At 49.0% G+C, this 19,476-nt stretch overlaps 5 protein-coding genes across 5 annotated transcripts; 2 read left to right on the top strand and 3 right to left on the bottom strand.

Moving 5' to 3' along the window:
- The first annotated feature begins 1,288 nt into the window (after positions 1-1,288).
- On the top strand, positions 1,289-11,553 carry glsa (glutaminase a). Its single transcript, XM_074664502.1, has 18 exons — positions 1,289-1,694; positions 5,177-5,273; positions 5,400-5,518; positions 6,534-6,663; positions 6,747-6,826; positions 6,908-7,071; positions 7,243-7,301; positions 7,795-7,827; positions 7,910-7,968; positions 8,042-8,108; positions 8,185-8,235; positions 8,304-8,480; positions 8,566-8,697; positions 8,789-8,881; positions 9,855-9,916; positions 10,003-10,079; positions 10,164-10,227; positions 10,305-11,553. The coding sequence occupies exons 1-18, from the start codon at positions 1,423-1,425 to the stop codon at positions 10,450-10,452; spliced, it is 1,884 nt and encodes a 627-aa protein (XP_074520603.1). The 5' UTR covers positions 1,289-1,422; the 3' UTR covers positions 10,453-11,553.
- On the bottom strand, positions 10,980-13,384 carry gypc (glycophorin C (Gerbich blood group)). Its single transcript, XM_074664496.1, has 4 exons — positions 12,877-13,384; positions 12,577-12,676; positions 12,297-12,338; positions 10,980-12,174 (listed from the first exon to the last, which is right to left on the bottom strand). Exons 2-4 carry the CDS (start codon positions 12,662-12,664, stop codon positions 11,981-11,983), a joined length of 324 nt encoding a protein of 107 aa, XP_074520597.1. The 5' UTR covers positions 12,665-12,676; positions 12,877-13,384; the 3' UTR covers positions 10,980-11,980.
- Positions 13,385-13,408: 24 nt separating this feature from the next.
- On the top strand, positions 13,409-14,502 carry arl11 (ADP-ribosylation factor-like 11). Its single transcript, XM_074664490.1, has 4 exons — positions 13,409-13,528; positions 13,788-13,853; positions 13,924-14,217; positions 14,299-14,502. The coding sequence occupies exons 1-4, from the start codon at positions 13,499-13,501 to the stop codon at positions 14,425-14,427; spliced, it is 519 nt and encodes a 172-aa protein (XP_074520591.1). The 5' UTR covers positions 13,409-13,498; the 3' UTR covers positions 14,428-14,502.
- A 445-nt stretch (positions 14,503-14,947) lies between these two features.
- Positions 14,948-16,291, bottom strand: ebpl (EBP like). The gene is made up of 4 exons (XM_074664484.1): positions 15,934-16,291; positions 15,797-15,866; positions 15,578-15,716; positions 14,948-15,489 (listed from the first exon to the last, which is right to left on the bottom strand). The coding sequence occupies exons 1-4, from the start codon at positions 16,183-16,185 to the stop codon at positions 15,243-15,245; spliced, it is 708 nt and encodes a 235-aa protein (XP_074520585.1). The 5' UTR covers positions 16,186-16,291; the 3' UTR covers positions 14,948-15,242.
- Positions 16,292-16,371: 80 nt separating this feature from the next.
- On the bottom strand, positions 16,372-19,116 carry cavin2b (caveolae associated protein 2b). The gene is made up of 6 exons (XM_074664448.1): positions 18,673-19,116; positions 18,066-18,206; positions 17,887-17,988; positions 17,509-17,769; positions 17,286-17,438; positions 16,372-17,214 (listed from the first exon to the last, which is right to left on the bottom strand). Exons 1-6 carry the CDS (start codon positions 19,087-19,089, stop codon positions 16,834-16,836), a joined length of 1,455 nt encoding a protein of 484 aa, XP_074520549.1. The 5' UTR covers positions 19,090-19,116; the 3' UTR covers positions 16,372-16,833.
- Between the last annotated feature and the right edge of the window lie 360 nt (positions 19,117-19,476).

Raw genomic sequence — 19,476 nt, 5'->3', positions numbered from 1 at the left:
ATTCCCCTTTAATTCTACACGTAGCTGCCTGGAAATGTGAAGCACTTTGGTTCTTTGGGTTTCTTCCAACGACTGAGTCCAAATCTATGAATGTTTCATGTTCCCAGAGAAGCTCTGTTAGTCAGCACGACGTGCAGCTCCTGGTGGGTGGAGTTTACAGACATTCAGATAAAGTCAGATAAAAGTTAAGAGCTGCAGAAAAGTAAACTAACTCTGAGCGGTGAGTAATCTCTTTTGTAGGTCAGTATGTAATGCCGGGTGTCAAACTGCTCCCACCCAGGGCGCGTTCAAGGTCAGAGCAGGCGATGCCACCCTCTGACTCAGGGTTTATACAGATTAAAAACTTCAAAACAAAACATTTACATTCTACATATCTGACACCTGCCTGTTTTAAAAGTCAGATAATCCCCCTGGCCTGTTAGTGCAGCAGCTGCTTCTTGACTGATGTAGAGCAATTCCCAGCCACAGGATGGCGCTCTAACTGCTCCTTGCTGAAGAAAACCACAGCCTCAACATGTGCAGTTCCAAAATAAATCACAGGGTGTCACACAAAGACAAGACATTACAACATGTGTCTGACAGCTGTGCTGATTTCTTCTTTATTGTTCCAAACAGCTCGTACATCTTTATAACCTCTGACAGCTGGAGCATTAAAATCAGTCAACAAACAGATAGAGAGAGAGAGAGAGGGTGATGGCATTTTAAAAGACTATAACCCCTCCTCTTTTCTGTAGCTTTATAAATACACCTCAAGGAGACAGCTGGATGTTTATTTTTAATCTATTTAAAGTTAAATTTGACACCATACATTGTGAAATACAAAGATGTCCTGACTGAACATTGTCTATGGGGCTTATAAAGGAGAAAAACAAAGCTCTGATTTGATAATAAATGAATAATCTACTTAATAGAGATTAAAAAATAATAATTTAGTTGAAAATTAGGACGTTAAAAACACTCAAAATATTTTTAAAAAAGGCTTTTTACTTATTTTTATGGACTGTGAAGGCTGTTCTTACACATTAAATCTCTTAAATACTATACTTTATAGATATTGTTTTAAAAAGGAAACATGTATTTTTAAAAAAATAAAGATTATTATATGTTAAAGTTGTCTAATAACTAAAAAAATGAAGATAAATGACCATCAACATGACCCACATCAAGTCAAATACTGTAAAAACTACTCTCAACGATTGATAACGCTCTCGACCAATCAGAGGCCGAGACGCGTTTTTGTCCTCCAATCAGAGGCCTCGCCGCACAGAACGTTCCTCCCACAGTGAAGCGTCGCCTCTGATTGAGTCACCGGGAGAAGAACCGTTACTCGACCGAGAACGCCGACACACGCACCGGGAATATCACCGTTTGCTCGTCCACACCGCTGTAATTAAACCATTCAGAGTTTATTTCCGGGTTGAAATGTTACATTTTCGGTCAACGGTTGCGCTGAAGGAGTTATTTCACACCCAGCTGAAGCGGCCGTTGGCAGGTAGAGTCGGTGTTAAAGCGGCACCTGCTCCTGCCGCCTGCCTCAGCACCGCCTGCTCGGATGGGAGGTCGTCCGGCAGAGGGAGGGGGTTTGCCGGATGGAGAGCCCCGCAGCAGCACTTCTCCAGGCGGCAGGGGGTGAGGGACTTCTGCTCTAAGGGTGATGGACATAATGAGGCCAGCAAAGACTCTTCAGCAGAGAAGTGAGTAACACCAACCCGGCGAGAGCGGTGCTATCAGTTAGCATCATGCTAAGCCAAACCTCTGAGGGAAAAAATCAGTATTTACTGTAGTATGTGATTAAAAAGTGTTAAACATTTTAACGTTTATTGTGATTGAAACAAAAACACTTTCAGAAAATATAGATGCCGAATTAAAGGGATGCTTAGTGTGTTAATAATGTATTAAAATGTATAAATTAATGTGTATGTGTTACCAGTACAATCAAGGCCTTTCTGAGTGGAAGATTTTTCAAACTGGATTCTGCATTGAAGGACCTTGAACGCATCACGAAAGCTAGTGTTTAGCTTTGACGCTGCTCCTGTTTGAATGACAAACTACAGACAGGCTAATAGATATCTAAGAAGGCTAATAGATGTCTAAGAAGGCTTTATTACGGGTTTAATCTCACTCAGCTGCTCAGGAGCTGACAGCCAGAAGTGACCGGTGACACTGCGCTCTCCCCCGGGGAACAGCATCCAGCCGAGGTGGGAGCGCTAGCCTGGGTACTCTTTCCACAAACACGGATTAAATTATTCATGATATTGAAAGAAAAAGGCTTCTAGCTCTTTGGGCTGTTATTAGACATGTCTGCAGGAGGAGGTAGAAAGAGAGGACACAGATAAACACCTTTTATTAGGATGTGTCCGATGATAGGAGCATGTGGTGTGCAGATATCGTGACCAGCAGCATCCTGCAGCTTCAGCCTGCAGCTTACCTTAGATTAAGCTGCTTAAAACTTACATTACTACATGCAAAATCTGAAAAAAAAAAACACGGGGAAGCTCAATGTCTAATGAAGGTCAGGGCTTAAACTCAGGTGTGCAACTAACTTATATTTCTCATCTCATCTCCAGTGTTATCAGTTGATAAGATCAGGATGTAATAGAGAGTTTGATAGAGGTGATGTTCAACAAGCTAAATGAGAGCGTGCTCGTGGAGAATCAGGGATGAGAGTCCTCCTGGTGATGATTGGGATGAAAGTTAAAAGCTTTAAATGACCAAACACACCAGAACATCACCACGTGGGTCCCTGAAGTATCTCTGGATCCACTTTAAACCCACTGACACAGATGGATATCATGATCCACTTGGCCTCGGCCCAAATGGTGCAGCATTTCGGCGTGTTTCTCCGTGTGTTTCCCTTGGAGGCTGATCTCAGTTTAAGGGAAGCCTCGTCTCGTTATGTTAAACGTCCTCCGTGCAGATTAGTGTGTGCAGTCATCAGTCACACTCTGCTTTTGAGGAACGCACGACGCTCCATCCAGACCCCGAGGCCTCTCAAGAGACTCTGAGTCATCTGATCGTGTGAACTTCTGCTGCAAAACCCCAACAGGAGACTCTGCTGTGTCTGTGGAGAAAGCTCTGACTGTTATTTCACGTCATGTTTGTAACGATCAACCCGTGATCACGCCGTGACGACACCCAGCAGGCACAGGGTTAAAGTCAGTGAATCAGGCGGACACGTGAGCATCTGTGGAGTGAAAACCCACAGCGGGCTGTTTGGGGTCTCCTGGGCCCTGGCAGCATCCAGCCTGGACTCCTGAGGCAGTGCTCCGGCTAACAAGGGGTTAAAAATGTTAGTAATGCAGGGGAGCTTATCCCGCCCACTCATTTTCCTCAGTTTTTGCAGCAAAGCCGGGATGTTGGCGAGCTGCCCGGCAGTTGTCAGCGCCTCAGGAGCAGATGAGTCACGTCGCTCCGCCTCTGAACGCTGCCGCTCTCATGTCTGCCTCCTCCCCTCGCCCGCCGCCGTGTGTCCTGACATCTGTGAGGGAGTGAAACCCGCTGCATCGATCGCTCAGAGGATCCATCTGACAGCACAGACGACTCAATCCGACACGAGCCTGTCGATACGCGGCGCTCCGGACCAATCAGAAGGGATTGTTTGCTCCTGAAACGTTTATCAGAGCAGCCTCAGAGTCTGACCTCTGCTTCCACTGACCTGGGGTCAGCTGTCTGCTCTCTGCAGCTAAACTGGGAGCAGCTCCAGTAACACCAGTGAAATCACATCCAGCTATCGATCTGTGCTGTAAACAAACTGGTTTGAGAGCAGAGAGCGTCAGTGTTTGTATTGACGGTAAATTTAGCATCGCTGAAGCTTTTCTGTGTGTGTTAAAAAACAAATCAGACGATTCACTTCCTGTTTGATAAAGTCACGCTCAGTCAGACAGAGGGAGGGCAGTGAACGCCTCTCTGGATGACCTCTGAGAGGATCCAGAGGCAGATCCAGATGTTGACTCTTCTTTTCTCAGGCGTCATCACCTGCTCTTGTTTCTAATCTCTGAATGTGTTTCTCCTCAGGTTGGCTCCGTCCTCCATGTGTTTTCTCGTCCACGTGTCGTTGTGTAGTTTTATCTCATCGTTTCATGATGTTCACAGATGTTTTGCAGAGATCAGCTGATGTCTTCACTGTCACTAACTCAGTATTATCCCTCTGCACATCTCTCCCTCTTGTTGATCTGCTTGCTTTGCGTTTGTAAGTATGTTTCTCTTTTTTTTTGACCTTTTCTTTCTTTGACCTCATTTCCAGTAGAAGTAGAGATAACCGCTTTGACCTTGACATGACCTCACTTCCTCCCCAGCGGCTGCGCTTCAGTCCTCCCCTCTCCTCCCTTCTCCTCACACACTCTCTGATGTGTATTCAGGGTTAGGTTTCTTTAACTGTTTGTAACTCAAGCTCCACCTTCAGGCGTCTGCTCGGGCACCAAACGCTCGCCGCGCTCACACCTTTGATTTTAAATGAATCATAGCAGAGAGCCTGCTGTGAGCGTCTGCCTGACTCGTACTAACTTTCCTCTCAGGGATGAGCAGCTGTGGAGGCGCTGCTGAGAATACCAGCCCTGAGAAATCACAATTACTTTAATCACCGTTAGCAGCAGCACAGAGAGGGTTACACGTCTGCAGAGAGCACGCTCAGAGGCCTGTCGGCGTGTAAACACAGCCACATGCGTGTGATGATTTTGCAGAAAGTCTGTCGGAGGCTGGTGGTCGATTCTCAGCTGCTGAAAAACTGGGTGGTGATTTGCCAGCAGCTCTGGCTCGCTTCCCGTCACAGCTGCAGCGGTTCAGACCCAGTCAGCACATTTCACAGATCGTCATCCTCTCTGGGATGGATTTGTGCTTCTTAAAAATGATTGTTCCTCTCGCACAGATTTAGGTCGTTGCTTTCAGGTCACAGGGTTTGGGATTAATCTGGCTCTGGAAAATGGTTAGCTTTCATGCTAATCAGCTTTTTAAACACATGGCTGGTATTCTGGCACAGCAGGCCTCAGATCGCTGCCTTACGTCTGTGCGTTAGCCTGTGAGGAAGAGCGCCTCCTGCCTGTTCTCCAGGTTATAGCACAGATAAAACGCTTCCTTCTCCTCCCTCTGCTGCAGTTTTCCCTCCATGTTTCCTCCTCCTCAGCGGGTCTCTGTGTCAGGTACGAGCTCACCTTCCTGTCCGTGTGTCTCCTCTCTGCAGGAGAAGGAAGGCCGGCATCCTGCCCAGCCTGGAGGATCTGCTCTTCTACACCATCGCAGAGGGACAGGAGAAGATCCCCGCACACAAGTTCACCACAGTGAGTCTCACTCCAGGTTTTTAACTCAGGCTGGTTGAGTTATGAGCTCCTCCTCTTCGTCTCCTCCTCGTCGGCTTGTAGCTTCATCGATTTCCTCTCAGGATGTCTCTCTCTCTCTGTGTGCAGGCGCTCAAAGCCACGGGGCTTCGCACAGGAGACCCCCGGCTCAAGGAGTGCATGGAGATGCTGAAGGTGACCCTGAAGACCACGTCTGACGGAGCTCTGGACCGGCACCTCTTCAAAAAGTAGGTTTTATTGAAAGCTGGACTTCCTGTCTCACCTGCAGGCTCAGCATGAATCTTTCATCACGCTGGATCGTTGGATTATTAATGCTCCAGCTCTGGTTGTTTATTATTCATCGCAGCTCAGGCTGGACGTCATCAAACATCCAGAAACCTTTGATAAACAGCTGACAGACTGACCTTTAGTGGGTCAGGAGGAGGAGTGTAGAGAAAAACAGGAGCAGGGCCTCAGTCTGACCCCCCAGGAGGACTCAGCGCTGAGAGAGACCCGGTGACAGCTTGTGAAGCTGCAGCGCGGCGAGCCGGGCATATGACGCCTCACCAGGGATCCCGATCGTCAGCGAACAGACCCCGGCGCTGCAGCTCCTGGCCGGCGTCCATCACATCACCTCCCCAGGCTTATTTATAGCGCCGCGCCTGTGGAGGAGGCACGTGAGCGCGAGCCGGAGCGTGGCGTGTGTTTGCTCTGCAGGGATCCCATGCTACAGGGATTACAGCCACGCAGCGAGATGGCTGAGCCTGAAATCTCTGCCAGCAGAGCCACGCAGCTTCCTGCTGCAGCTTCCTGCTGCAGCTCCTGATGAGCTGTGTTTGCTATCTGCGCCGCTAAATCACTCAGATTAGGAGGATCAGGCCCCGAGGCCCCGCTGGGGTTTGGAGGGAGATTGGTTTTCTTTAAAGCAGACTGGACCCGGCCTCTTCCTGTCAGAGTCAGACTGACAGACTCAGATTCAGACTCCCAGCTCCCACCAGGCGTTAGCTCTCCTGCTGAAGGTGGAGGAGGTGGAGGGGAAAAGCAAACAGGTCCCTGCAGACGACAGCGCTAATGACGCGCTGCAGCAGATGTCTCCTCGCGGCAGCTGCTGAGCTCAGAGTAACGTCCATTTGTCGGGTGTTAAACCAGCAAACGTGGCGATCTGATCTTCCTGTCGTGAAAACCTGATTTAGAAATCCTCCAAACGAGTCTGCGTTTTCAGTTTTTTCAATCCACTCTAACGTTTCTCTCCCCTCGTCTCAGATGCGTCCAGAGCAACATCGTCCTCCTCACTCAGGCTTTCAGGAAGAAGTTCGTCATCCCAGACTTCCTGTCTTTCTGCGCCCACATCGACGACCTGTACGACACGGCGAAGCCCATGTCAGGAGGGCAGGTGAGCTGCAGCGCCAACACCTGCTCTGACTGAAGATACCAATCCTCTCGTTTGGCTCTGACTTGTGTTTTCCTCCGCTGCAGGTCGCCGACTACATCCCCCAGCTCGCTCGCTTCAGCCCCGACCTGTGGGCCGTGGCGCTGTGCACCGTGGACGGACAGAGGTAGCACGCCGTCTGAGAAGGGATCAGGAACTGTCAGATCAGAGTGTCGACTTTCTCACACCTTTCCTCTCTTTTCGTCAGACACACTGTGGGCGACACCAAGGTCCCGTTCTGTCTGCAGTCGTGCGTGAAGCCGCTGAAATACGCCATCGCTGTCCACGACCACGGGACTGAGTACGTGCACCGCTTCATCGGCAAAGAGCCGAGCGGGCTGCGGTTCAACAAGCTCTTCCTGAACGAGGACGGTGAGCGCACACACACGTCCTGGCTGCTGTGTTTATTGTTTTGACGTGCTCATGTCTGGACGGTTGCATAAGCAGATTAAACCAAACGCTGCACGTTACGATTCACAAACTGACCCTGTGTGTGTGTGTGTGTGTGTGTGTGTGTGTGTGTGTGTGTGTGTTTTCCTGCAGACAAACCTCACAACCCCATGGTGAACGCCGGCGCCATCGTCTGCACCTCCCTCATTAAGGTACGTCGCTGCAAACGTCAGGAAAAGTGAACGTTTTGCTCCAGTTTTGGGGCAGATTACGGCTCCAGATGATCACGCTAAAAGGGGATTAAAGCTGCAACATCCTGCACACACACACACTCACACACACACACATGTCTCTGAGAGGAGCTCAGGAGCGCCACCTGCTGATGTCAGACTCGGATGATGAGGATGAGGATGAGGAGCGTCTGTTAATTGCTCTCGCTGACGTGTTGTTGCGTGTTTTGCAGCGTTAGGACGGCGCCCTCAGGTCGCACTCGTCGGTAATTCCTCCTCTCTTCCTTTGAGCCTTCGCCGGCTGTTTCTGAGTGTTTCACCTGCATCCTCCTGTTTATACACCTGGATTATAAACAGAGCATCTCCACCTCTAATCTTAATCCATCCACTGCTTTGGTGGTGTGCGTAAACTGTAGCGCTAACGCCGCGGCGTGATCCCGTCTGAGGAAATGACGCTGTGTTTGTTCTGTTTCAGCAAGGAGCCAGCAACGCCGAGAAGTTTGATTACGTGAGTGTTTTCATCTTCACTCCCAAACTCTCTGCTGTGAATTTAACGTCTTTAAACCTTTACTAACCTTTTCCTGCTCCAGGTCATGAACTTCATGAACAAACTGGCGGGAAACGAGTACGTGGGCTTCAGCAACGCCACGTGAGTAGCAGCGACGCCTGAATGTGTCCGTGTGAAGCGACCTGAGTTTGATCAAACGTGTCTTTGTGCTCAGTTTCCAGTCGGAGCGGGAGTCCGGGGACAGGAACTTCGCCATCGGGTATTACCTGAAGGAGAAGAAGGTGAGGTCATCACTCACCTGTCAGGTGAATCAGGCCGTGTGTTTCTGTGCTGACGGCGTTTTCCGTGTCGTTTCAGTGTTTCCCTGAAGGCACAGACATGACCTCCATCCTGGATTTCTACTTCCAGGTGAGCTCAGGAAACGCCTCACGACTTTCGGCGCGCTCTCAGCCCGCTAACGCTCTCTGTCCCCTCAGCTCTGCTCCATCGAGGTCACCTGTGAGAGCGCCAGCGTCATGGCCGCCACGCTGGCCAACGGCGGCTTCTGCCCCATCACGGGGGAGCGCGTGCTGAGCCCGGAGGCGGTGCGAAACACGCTGAGTCTGATGCATTCCTGCGGCATGTACGACTTCTCGGGACAGTTCGCTTTCCACGTCAGTCTCTGCGCCGCCTTCATCTGACGATTAGCTCCTCGCTCCCAGCTCCTCCTCTCACCTCCTCCTCCTCCTCCTCTTCCAGGTCGGTCTACCCGCCAAATCCGGCGTGGCTGGCGGGATCCTGCTGGTGGTTCCTAACGTGATGGGCATCATGTGCTGGTCTCCTCCGCTGGACAAACTGGGGAACAGCGTCAGAGGAATCAAGTTCTGCACGGTCAGTCCCACGCTCCTCTCCTCGTTCCTCCTCCTCCTCCTCCTCCTCTTTAACTCACTCCTCACTCTCTCCTTTCTCCTCTCTCCTCCAGGACCTCGTCTCGCTCTGCAACTTCCACAACTACGACAACCTGAGGCACTTTGCCAAGAAGCTGGATCCTCGGAGGGAGGGGGGAGACCAGAGGGTGAGGACAGAGTCTGGTCCTGGTCTTTGGTTTGTTGTGGCTGCAGCTCCACCTGGGGCCTGTCCTACGAAGCTGGATTAGCTCTTAGAGAGATAACTTCCTGGATAAGTTTCAGGTTTTCCGTACCACGAATGTGGATCTCTTTTTATCCAGACTCGTTGCCACGGTAACTGATGCTGAACGCCAAACCTGGTCCAGAGCAGGTTAAAAATAAATATTTGAACACCTGACTTTGGCCTTTTAGGTTAAAAATGAGACTTTAGTTTCATTAAATTTGATTTAAATTGAATTAAAAGCAGCAAATTTGCAAGAATTTAAGGAGTACAACATCAATTTAGAGCAAGTTTTTAAAGATTTGGATTAAAAGTAAAGTCGTCTTTTTCCTCTTTCTTTAACCCTGAAAATAACAGAGTTTGTTCAGTGCTTTGCTCTTTATAAATACACTAAATTTCAGGTGTTTTGATTGGATAATGGGTGTTCTACTGACCCCCAAATAACCCCTCAGTGTAAAGTGAGGCAAAGGAGCAAGAGGTCAAAGTTCAACAGAGATGTTTACAAACAATCTGTGGTGTCACCTGTTTGATGTGAGGGTTCAGGCAGCGGTTATCAAAACAATAACAAAGCTCCTCTCTTAGAGCTGTACGGTCCATTTACAGTGTATTCAGAGGAAGAGGGCAGCACAATGAGGAGACAGAAGCCTGAAGGAAGAGGAAAGCAACAGAAATATATTAAAGAGGGCCTCAAAACCTGTGGATACTTGAAGAAGAAGAAGAGAAAGGACATTTTGATCCCTAACATTACAGGAGTATCTGAAAACTAAAGAGGATCTTTGGTAAACACCATATTTCTGTTCATTTTAAGCCTGGAAACACTCAGAGGTAGAAGCTGCTTCATCCCACACCAATCCAGCTTCATAGTCCAGGGCCCTGGTGGCAGAAAGGATCAGGTTTATCTGTGTGTGTGTGTGTTTCAGGTGAAGTCTGTCATCAATCTGCTGTTTGCTGCGTACACCGGAGACGTCTCTGCTCTGAGGAGGTGACGTCTGTTTTTAAAGTCAGTCTTTTTTTTTTCCCTCCTCCTCCTCGATCAGCTGATCTAACGCCGTGTGATGTTTCTCTCAGGTTTGCGCTGTCCTCCATGGACATGGAGCAGAGAGACTACGACTCCAGGACGGCGCTGCACGTGGCGGCTGCTGAGGGTAAAACTCCGCCTGATGAAGATGATGATGATGGATTAAACAGCTGTTCTAATGTGTGTGTGTGTGTGTGTGTGTGTGTTTTAGGACACGCTGAGGTGGTCCGCTTCCTCCTGGAGGCCTGTAAAGTCAACCCAGTCCCCAAAGACAGGTAAGACCAGCACCAGACCTCTATGAGGACGCGCTGACGGTTTCCTGACCCTCTCTCTGTCCTCCGTGGCGTCTCAGGTGGGGGAACACGCCGATGGACGAAGCCGTCCACTTCGGCCACCACGACGTGGTCACCATCCTGCGGGATTACCACACCCAGTACAGCCCGCAGGACACGCCCACTGACAAGCAGAGCGCCGAGAAGAACCTGGACGGGATGCTGTGAGGGACATCTCGGGGTTAGATCAGAGACAGACCTCTGACACACACACACACTCACACACACACACAGAAACACGGTAGATCCCGGTCTCCCCTCCTCTCACTGTTCGATGTTGTAGTTTCTGTAAATTATTACTGTATGTACTTTGTTTAAAGCTCGAGGCGCCCAAGTTTTAAGATTTTATTCTGAAAAGCCGAAAGAGGAAGTCGCCGTTCGCCGTCTGTTAAACACAACATGGTGGAATGTATCCTCCCCAAACACTGAGTGTGTGTGTGTGTGTGTGTGAGATATATTTATCTATTTAAGATAAACTGTACAGTCATGTAGTGTGTGTGTGAGACAGGTGTGTGTGTGTGTGTGTGTGTGTGTGTGTGTCCTCCTGCGTGGAGGATACCCTGATGTAAATAGGAACAGGTGTATAGTCGTATCAGGATGTGGAGGTGTGTGAGGTCAGAGTTCACGTCTTCTCTTTATTTATTTCCTGTTTCCACCTGAGCTGATTTAGATTTTACTCCACAGTGAATATTTAAACTCTTCTTTTTTTATATCTGGAGGATTTAACGCGAGTCAGCCAAAGCGACGACTAAAGCTCAGAGATAACGGATGTGTCACTGCCAGCACTGAAAGTTTCTTTTCTACGTTGTGTTTTCTTTGGTGTCACTCCACCTCTCTCCAAAGTTTCCTCCCGTTTCCCGGAGGTCATGTGACCTCTCACATGAACTGACTGTAAACCGAAAACGAAGGAGCTTCATGATTGTTTTGTGCAGAAGAGTCTGTCTTACTTGAATCGTGTTGCTTTTCTTTGTGTTTGTGGCGTGTTTGAAGTTTCGATGTTGTTTCCTCACAGACGAACCGCGAGCAGACGAACTTTGATCACCGCTCGATCGACGATATTTCTAAACGAATCAAAGAGAAGCACAAACAGCATCTGAAGCTGTGATATCTGAGACACATTTAGCAATAGGACGAGCAATATGACGCTGCCGTCGTCTGTGACGTGATCTGTGTGCCGCTGCGACTGAAGTACTCTGAATGTACCGTGTTTGGCGTCCTTCTGTTCCTGCTCCGTGTATATTTCTGCTGCTCAGATATTTATTCACACATCAAACATTTAATAAAAGTGATGAAATAAAACCTTCAGACTGTCTTTGAATCATTTCTACGTCTCACAGTTTCTTTGTTGACAAACCTTTTTCCTGATGTGTGCTGTACCTCTCTTTGACCACTGGGCGGAGCTGTTTCCATATCATCAAAAATAAACCACTGCGTCTTAAAAATGTGTAAACTTTCTTCTTAGAAACAGAAATGTAAAAACTTTTACAAGTTTGCTTTTGGCTTTTTGAGCCTTCCCACCATCCGTAGTTTCATCTTCTTTTCATTTTTATCAGAGAAAAGTCGACGTTGGTGCACATTTTACCTCCACAGGTGGGTCAAACTTTAGAAATGAGTAACAGTCTAGTTTAAAAAAGAAATGTGCAGAGTGTCTTTGTGTCCGTCTTTGTCAGGGCTCATGTCTGAAGACCGCCCCCCTTCACTCGTCCTCTGTGGACCTCAGAGGTGCCTTGCTCTGGAGCGCCGCGTCAGACCCTTCAGACTCCTCATCCTCATCCACGGCGTCGTCTTCGTCCTTCTCGTTGGTGACGTAGGAGCCTTTGTTTCTGGACTGACACCACAGCAGCGCGGCGATCCCACAGACCAGCAGCAGCAGCAGCACCGAGACCACACCTGGAGGAGGAGGGTGATGTCACACAGGTGAGTCTCTGACTGGGTTTAAAGACTGGATCAGTGTTTAATGAGTGTTATCAAACAGATTAGGGTGTACATCATCAGATTGAGAGTCCGCTTACCTCCGATTAAAGCTGCGAAGTCTCCAGAGTCAGAGTCTGAGCCTGTGGGGGAGAGCAGTCACACATCAGCGAGCAGATCAACACTTTCCCTCTCAGGGGAGTGTCTTATCAGCCCAGCGTCAGCAGGGGAACATGGGAAGGAGTGTGTGAGGGTGTGTGTGTGTGAGCGGAGATAAGAGCTGACACACTGATACCAGCTGGTTCTCACAGCGAGGCCGACTCCTCTCTGTGGAGTTTAGGAAACGTTTACAAGTTTCATTTTGGATTCACCTCTTCATACCTTTCGTCACGATGTCTATCACGTCTCCTGGAGGAGAGGGCGAAGCCTCGGTCCAAACAGACGGGGTGGGAGTCACGTGAGCAGCCATGATGACGTTTATCTAATGCAAACGATTAAAAATCAGTGATTCACAGCTTTTTATCATCTCCACATGACGCACAAAGTTTAGTTTCTCATGCAAACTTTTAGGAAACAGATCTTCTGTTTGTTTACTGCTGTTAAAGTCAGAATCAGAAAGTTTGCATCGAACGACGTCTGCAGAAGTTATTAAAACACAATCAGAAAATAGAGAAACCTCACCTCTCTGTGAACGGACGAGCTGCTCTGCACAGGAAGAAGAAGAAACACACACACACGCTCACACGCTCACAGATGGGTGTGGTGTCGCTCCCCAGGGTCAGGATCTGCTCCCCAAACAGCCAATGGAGGCGCAGACTCCTCCTCTGTGATGTCTGACACTCTGCAGCTGACTCTGACATCATCTAACGGCTCTCACTGGATTTTAACTTTCACCTCTCTGAAACTTTGAGCCTTTAGTTTCCTCTGCCAGCAGATACTGATCACATATGTAAAGTATCATGTATGTAAAGTATCCTCATGTATGTAAAGTGTATGTAAATGACGGGCAGACAGAGGCCGATTGAACTCAGCCTTTCTTCTTCTTCTCTCTCTTTAAAGGTGTTTCTGCTCAGCTCAGAAAAATGCAGTCAGACCTGTCACACAGTCACGTGACCCGCTCTGATTGGACGCCGCTCCCCGATTGGCTCCAAGCATAAAAGACCCTGAACACACCTGAGAGATGTTCGACAGGCGCGGTTTCAGTGCGGCTCAGAGCTGAGGGAGGATGTGAGGTTTGACAGAGAGAAAGAAGAAGAAGAAGAAATTTAAAGGATTTATCAGAAGAAGAAGAAGAAGAGGAGGGATGGGTCAGTCTTACAGCTCCTCTCCTCAGGTAACTACCTGACTGACAGGTGTCCTTCATGTCTCTGCTCTTCACCTCTGGATGTTTCACTTTAATCCTTTTGTTTTTGTTCAGAAACTGAGTTTTTTTGTTTTTTTTTCACATGAACTGTTGATGTGAACACCTTTACCTGAACAACACCTGTCTGTTTACCCTGATGCGACACCTGAACAGAGCAGTTTCTGTTTAACTTTGACATATTGACACGAGAAACACACTCTCATGTTATGTGTTTTCTGTGTGTGTGCAGGTGATCCTGATGGGTCTGGACTCTGCGGGGAAGTCCACCCTCCTGGCTCGCCTCCTGACAGGACAGGTGAGTTAAACATGTCAGCGTGTTGTTTCCTCTTTGACCCGTTAACGAGCTAACCCTCTGGAAATCACAGGAGATGGAAACTTCCCCGACGATCGGGTTCAATGTGGGAACTCTGGACCTGGACAAGAAGACGTCTCTGACCGTGTGGGACGTGGGAGGACAGAGGAGCATGAGACCGAACTGGAGGTATTACCTGGACGAGTGTAAGGCTTTGGTCTTCGTGGTGGACAGCAGCGATCGTGCTCGGATGCCGGAGGCCCAGAAGGCGCTGAAGAAGATCTTGAGCGATGAGAAGCTGCGAGGGATCCCTCTGATGGTTCTGGCCAACAAGAAGGACCTGCCGGGCTCCATGACTATTCGAGAGGTAAGACTCAGCGCCACAGATAAAACGTGTCCCCCTGAAGTTTGGACAGAGAGGATTGTAACTGAACTCTCCCTCCCACAGATCTCCAACCAGCTGGATCTGCAGGCGCAAACTGAGCGGATGTGGGAGGTCCAGGCGTGCAGCGCTCTGAAGGGACTGGGCCTGCAGCAGGCATTCCTGTCCGTCCACAAAATGATCAAGAAGAGCTGAAAACAGACTCTGACAGAAACTCATTAAACTGATTTTAACTCTGAGAAGTTTGTTTCCTGTTCTGACTGAGGTGTATGAATGTTAACACAGTGTTATTTATTTATTTATTTATTTATTTATTTATTTATTTATTTATTTATTTATTTTCCTTTTATTTTTTTTATTTTTTTGTCATGTTTTTTCTTTTATTTTCTTTTTCTTTTTTTTCCTTTTTTATTCTTTTCTTTTTCCTTTTTTTCTTTTTTCTTTTTTATTATTCTTTATTATTTAATTTCCTTTTTTTATTTTTTATTCTTCTTTATTTTTTTATTTTTTCTCATTTTTTTCCCTTTTTTTATTTTTTTCATTTTTATTCATTTCTTTTTTTTTCCTTTTTTTCTGTTTTTTTCTTTTTCTTCTTTTCTTCCTTTTTAATTTTTTACCTTCTTTCATTTTTTTCCTTTTTTTATTATTTTCCTTTTTTTATTTTTCTTTATTTTTTTTAAAAAAAAATTTCTAAACACAGTGTTAAAACAGCCTGTAGGTAGGACGCCTGAGCTGATGGAGGAGCAGGACCTGACTGATGGAGGAGCAGGACCTGACTGATGGAGGAGCAGGACCTGAGCTGATGGAGGAGCAGGACCTGACTGATGGAGGAGCAGGACCTGACTGATGGAGGAGCAGGACCTGACTGATGGAGGAGCAGGACCTGACTGATGGAGGAGCAGGACCAGAGCTGATGAAGGAGGTCTCCAGGTGTGATCAAAGTGTTAAGAGTAAAAAAAACAGACACCACTGACTCTTCATCACTGTTTATTCAACGCTCCTCCTCCTCATCACATCTTCTTCTTCTCCGTTGCCTCCTCTCTTCCGAGCGCGTGCAGACTCTTCAGAGAAAACCAGGAATGGATCAGCAGCAAGACCGGGACCAGGACCCAGAGCCCGTTAAAGAAGATGAGGTAGACCCAGAGGTGGAGCCAGTTGGACGTGTTCAGGCTCGGACTCCCAACCAGCCAATCAGGGGCAAAGGTCATCCAGCCGCCGTACAGCTCGCACACACACAGAGATATCTGTAGGAAGTGTCTGACACACACACACACACACACACACACACACACACAGATCAGTGAGGGTCAGGCTTGTTGATCTATAGTGTCACCTGTAGCGTTACCTGTCGTGTCCGTCCTGTATCACTGCGTGTATGAGCAGCACTCCAAGCAGAGAGGCGAGGACCACAGTCAGGATCTCGATGGAGACGATGGTTGGATCAGAAACCAGCCAGCGACTGTCTGCTTTCCCGTACTCCCTCCCTGTGGACAGACAGGAGCAGCAGGTAGAGACAGACAGGTGGAGACAGACAGACAGGTGATCCTGTGTGTGTGAGACTCACAGAGCTCAGCCAGCGGTCCCTCAGACGTCTCCACCGTCCCCGTCAGAGACATGTAAACAAACGGACCCTCCTAACAAACAAACAGCATCAGCAACACACTCTCTGGCTCAAAACATCTGAATCCTGATTGGTCCTACCAGGGTCAGGTGGACTATGACATCATAGAAGAGCCACAGCAGGATCCACCTGTCCAGGGAAGAGCTCCGCCCACCAAACCTGTGCACGAGCAGGGCAGCTGCTAACACCTGGAGGCTGCAGGCTGAGAGGGAGAGGAGGGAGACCAGGGAGAAGGCTGAGGAGTCCATCTGCTGCCAGAGGAGGAGAAGGAGGAGAAAGAGGAGGCTCTGCTCTGCTCTGGATGAAGAATGAGGAGAAATCTGTGAGAGCATGGAGTGACAGCAGGAGCCACGCCCCCAAATCTCCTTATTGGCTGTGCTGGTTAGAAGCCACACCCACTGGTTTTCTGATTGGCTGACAGATGTCAACACCCTATTCCATGACTCCGCCCCCTCTCAGACACAGATTTTCTCCTTAAATCACAAAAAAGGAGTCTTGACACAGAAATGGGTGTAGCTCCTTTATTAGGTGGAGTTCAGGTGATCACACAGTCGTGGCAGGATACAGGTCTCATCACTCACTCTGGAAATGTTCTTTGGCACCAAGAAGTTTTTAAAACTACAATAAAACTTTTATTTTTAAGCAAAGCCATAAAAAAGAGACAAATGTTAACAGCAAGAGTTTAAGACATGAGAGGAGCGATCCTCAGCGCGACCTCTGTGTCTGAAACAAACTTTTAAATAAAGAGTGAATCCTCTCAAATCCACAGATCTCCCCTGTCAAATCCTCCAATTTATTAATCTTAGACCCAAACTCCAGGATCAGGTTTGCTGGTTCCTTAGGCGACCCAGAGACGGAGATCTGTGGATTTCAGAGTCGCAGGTGAGACGCAGGTAAGAATCAGTGTGTTTGTGCGAGTGTTAGTAAGTAAACAGCTCCGACTCTCACAGAGGGCTTCAGCATTAACGTGACGATAAGGTTTAAGACTCCTCCTCCTTCTCCTCCTCTGCTCCTTTCTCCTCCTGAGGCAGGGTGGAGGAGAGAGCGTACTCTGGGCTGACTTCCTCTGACATCACCGACAGCTCCGCCTCCACTCCTGACACATCCACACCTGACTCCTCCACTCCTGACACCTCCACTCGTGGCACTTCCTCTCCTCCCTCTTCCACCTGCTTCTCCTCCACCTCTTCCTCCTCCTCCAGCTTCTCCTCCAGCTTCTCCTCCTCCTGCTCGGCTGGAGCCAGCTGAGCGTGGACCTCGGTGAAGGGGACCTCCTGGTCCGTGCTGAGAGGAGACAGCTGGACCTCGGCCTCAGCAGGGACCGAGGCGTCGGGAGGCTGGGAGTCGGAGCTGCTGCGAGGCTGCGAGGAAGGAGAGTCAGAGGTTACAGGAAGTGAGTCACATCAGGTTAAAGATGGAGGGCAGGACTTACCTTCCTGATGCTGAAGGTCAAAGGTGACACCTTCAGGCTCGACGTCTTCTGCTTGATCTTGTCCCGCTGCTCCTGGGAGACGATCTTTGTCCCGATCTTGGTCATCTTCTTCTCGATGTTCTGCCTGGAGAATGCCTTCTTCAGACTGTCCACCTGCACAGAGAGACGCTTTAACCCGTCTGTCCTCACACCTGTCTGTCTGTCACCTGTCTGCGCTGCTCACCTTCTTCAGACTGGAGCGCTTCAGCTTCTCAGCGCGGGACTTCTCCATGTTCTCCAAATCGTGAGGCCACACCTCCTCCTCCTCCAGCTCCGCCTCCAGACCGACGTCCTCGTCAGACGACAGCTCGATGGTGTGGAGCCCGCTCTCCTGGGAGCGGTTCCCGTCGACTGGAGCTGATTCGTCTCCTTCCTCGATGACCTCATCGCGGGGGAACGGGGGAGGGTCTTTGACGAAGACGGTGGAGGGGATCTCGTTCTCCTCCTGAGGAGGAGTAAAGGTCAGGAGGAGGTCACAGTTAGACCCAATGCTCTGAATGCCATCCTCTCCACTCTGTGCAGCTTTGACCTTTGACCTCTGACCCTGTTTTCTCACACTTACCTGAAAGATGAGGACTTTGAAGTTGTTTCTGTGGATCAGGTGGGCGTGGTTCGCCTCCAGCTTCTTCACCTGCACGCCCTGGCGCTCCATCTTGTCTCGGACCTGCAGATAGAAACGCAGACTGTGTTTAATGGAGCTGACGGAGGTTTCACTGACAGCTGACGGGTGGAGAGGTGTACCTCCTTCATGGTGACGGACAGCTTGCGGCTCTTGTCCAGCAGCTTGCTGACGGTGTTGGAGGTGTGGCTGTGACTCTTTGACAGTTTGGTCATATCCGCCTGGATCCCTCTGACCACGCCCTCCATCTCCACCTGGTGCACCTGAAAACATCACAGCTCCATGAAGCGTGGGCTAGAGTAAGCGCTGAAAAGTGTTTGATCCGGTCTGACTGAGGCCCTGCTTCAGCACGTCACCTGGGACTACAATCAGCACAGGAACAGGAAGTGGATTTTCCTGTTGCTGGAGTTAGGGGGTTAATTTTCCGTCAGAGGCGTCTGAATGCCTCAGATATTTCAGGAATGTTCCCTCCCAGCAAAGACACACATCTGCTAACCTGCACTCTGCTGCTGTGGGTCATGTGACTCCTAAATGTCAAACAGAGTCAGATTCTGGTTTTCATAACTTGTGAGGAGTTAAAAACTGAGATCCAAAGCCCGGAGGTTTGAGGATCCTCAGCGTCACTCGCTCATCTGGATCTTCCTCCAGGAACAAAATGTCTGCTCTGGTCTCAGTTAGTCTCTGTTCTGGGTTACAGTCTGCTGCTCTGCTCGTGGACTCCACACTCACCTCCATCTTGTTCTGGTTCTCCTGCACGGCGTCCAGCATGTTGACCAGTTTGTCCAGCAGGGTGAGGACGGTGATGGCGTTGACGGGACCCTGCCCCATTGTCTCTGGGTCGAACGCCGCCAGAGGGGATGGCTGGGAGGCCTGGTTCTGGTCCAGCTGGTCCTGCTGGTTCTGGTCCTGGGGGGGCACAAGCAAGTCCTGGCTCTGGTGGGTCTCGGTAGTCACCATTTTGGCTTGGTCCTCAAACATCGACTCAAAGGCAAACCAGAAACTCAAAACAAGAAAGTTCCCTGCAAGAGAAAAACTCAGCTCAGCCTCGCCCGCTTCGTGTGTGTGTGTGTGTGTGAGTGTGTGTGAGTGTGTGTTTGTGGGGAGGAGCTGAGCTCTGATTGGCTGCTCCACAGAAAAACTTTCCATCCAACTTCCTGAGTGTGGAACAGTCCACACCTTTAACTCCTTCACTGCAGAGTCTTTGACTTACAGGAGCCTGACTGATCCACAGTCTGATGATGATGATGAAGATGATGAATAAATTAATAATGACAACATTAATTATATTTTTACTGTTTGGATGAAAAGAGGTTCAATCTCTTTCTCTCTCTTTCTCCTTTTCTCTGTTTCTCCTTCTCTACTTCTCCCAAAAGGGAGGAGCTTGTTTCCATGACCACAGGACCACAGAGGTCTGTAACCATGGTGACGGTGTGTGTGTGTGTGTCTGTCTCATGTTTTCAAAGTGAAGTCATCTGGAAGGAAACCTCGCCCCCCCTTAACTCAATCCTCCTCCTCCTCCTCCTCCTCCTTCTT

This window comes from Halichoeres trimaculatus, unplaced genomic scaffold, assembly GCF_033239565.1.
Source record: "Halichoeres trimaculatus isolate MK-OKI-2021-1 unplaced genomic scaffold, fHalTri1.1 fHalTri1_scaffold_24, whole genome shotgun sequence".
In the NCBI taxonomy this organism is placed as follows: Eukaryota; Metazoa; Chordata; class Actinopteri; order Labriformes; family Labridae; genus Halichoeres; species Halichoeres trimaculatus.
Note: the sequence above shows the minus strand (reverse complement) of the source record. Positions and strands in the feature narration are given on the sequence as shown.

Bases quoted from the DNA above. Each gene is read 5' to 3' on its own strand.
- glsa (XM_074664502.1), top strand. From the start codon at position 1,423: ATGTTACATTTTCGGTCAACGGTTGCGCTGAAGGAGTTATTTCACACC. The intron at 8,236-8,303 runs GTGAGCTCAGGA...CTGTCCCCTCAG, and splicing joins TCCTGGATTTCTACTTCCAG to CTCTGCTCCATCGAGGTCAC. The intron at 8,698-8,788 runs GTCAGTCCCACG...TCTCTCCTCCAG, and splicing joins GAGGAATCAAGTTCTGCACG to GACCTCGTCTCGCTCTGCAA.
- gypc (XM_074664496.1), bottom strand. From the start codon at position 12,664: ATGGCTGCTCACGTGACTCCCACCCCGTCTGTTTGGACCGAGGCTTCG. The intron at 12,339-12,576 runs GTATGAAGAGGT...TCTCCCCCACAG, and splicing joins GATAGACATCGTGACGAAAG to GCTCAGACTCTGACTCTGGA. The intron at 12,175-12,296 runs GTAAGCGGACTC...CTCCTCCTCCAG, and splicing joins CTTCGCAGCTTTAATCGGAG to GTGTGGTCTCGGTGCTGCTG.
- arl11 (XM_074664490.1), top strand. From the start codon at position 13,499: ATGGGTCAGTCTTACAGCTCCTCTCCTCAG. The intron at 13,529-13,787 runs GTAACTACCTGA...GTGTGTGTGCAG, and splicing joins CTTACAGCTCCTCTCCTCAG to GTGATCCTGATGGGTCTGGA. The intron at 14,218-14,298 runs GTAAGACTCAGC...TCCCTCCCACAG, and splicing joins GCTCCATGACTATTCGAGAG to ATCTCCAACCAGCTGGATCT.
- ebpl (XM_074664484.1), bottom strand. From the start codon at position 16,185: ATGCTCTCACAGATTTCTCCTCATTCTTCATCCAGAGCAGAGCAGAGC. The intron at 15,867-15,933 runs GTAGGACCAATC...TTTGTTTGTTAG, and splicing joins TCATAGTCCACCTGACCCTG to GAGGGTCCGTTTGTTTACAT. The intron at 15,717-15,796 runs GTGAGTCTCACA...GTCTGTCCACAG, and splicing joins GGGACCGCTGGCTGAGCTCT to GGAGGGAGTACGGGAAAGCA.
- cavin2b (XM_074664448.1), bottom strand. From the start codon at position 19,089: ATGGAAAGTTTTTCTGTGGAGCAGCCAATCAGAGCTCAGCTCCTCCCC. The intron at 17,989-18,065 runs GTACACCTCTCC...TTCTATCTGCAG, and splicing joins TGTCCGTCACCATGAAGGAG to GTCCGAGACAAGATGGAGCG. The intron at 17,770-17,886 runs GTAAGTGTGAGA...ACTCCTCCTCAG, and splicing joins TCAAAGTCCTCATCTTTCAG to GAGGAGAACGAGATCCCCTC.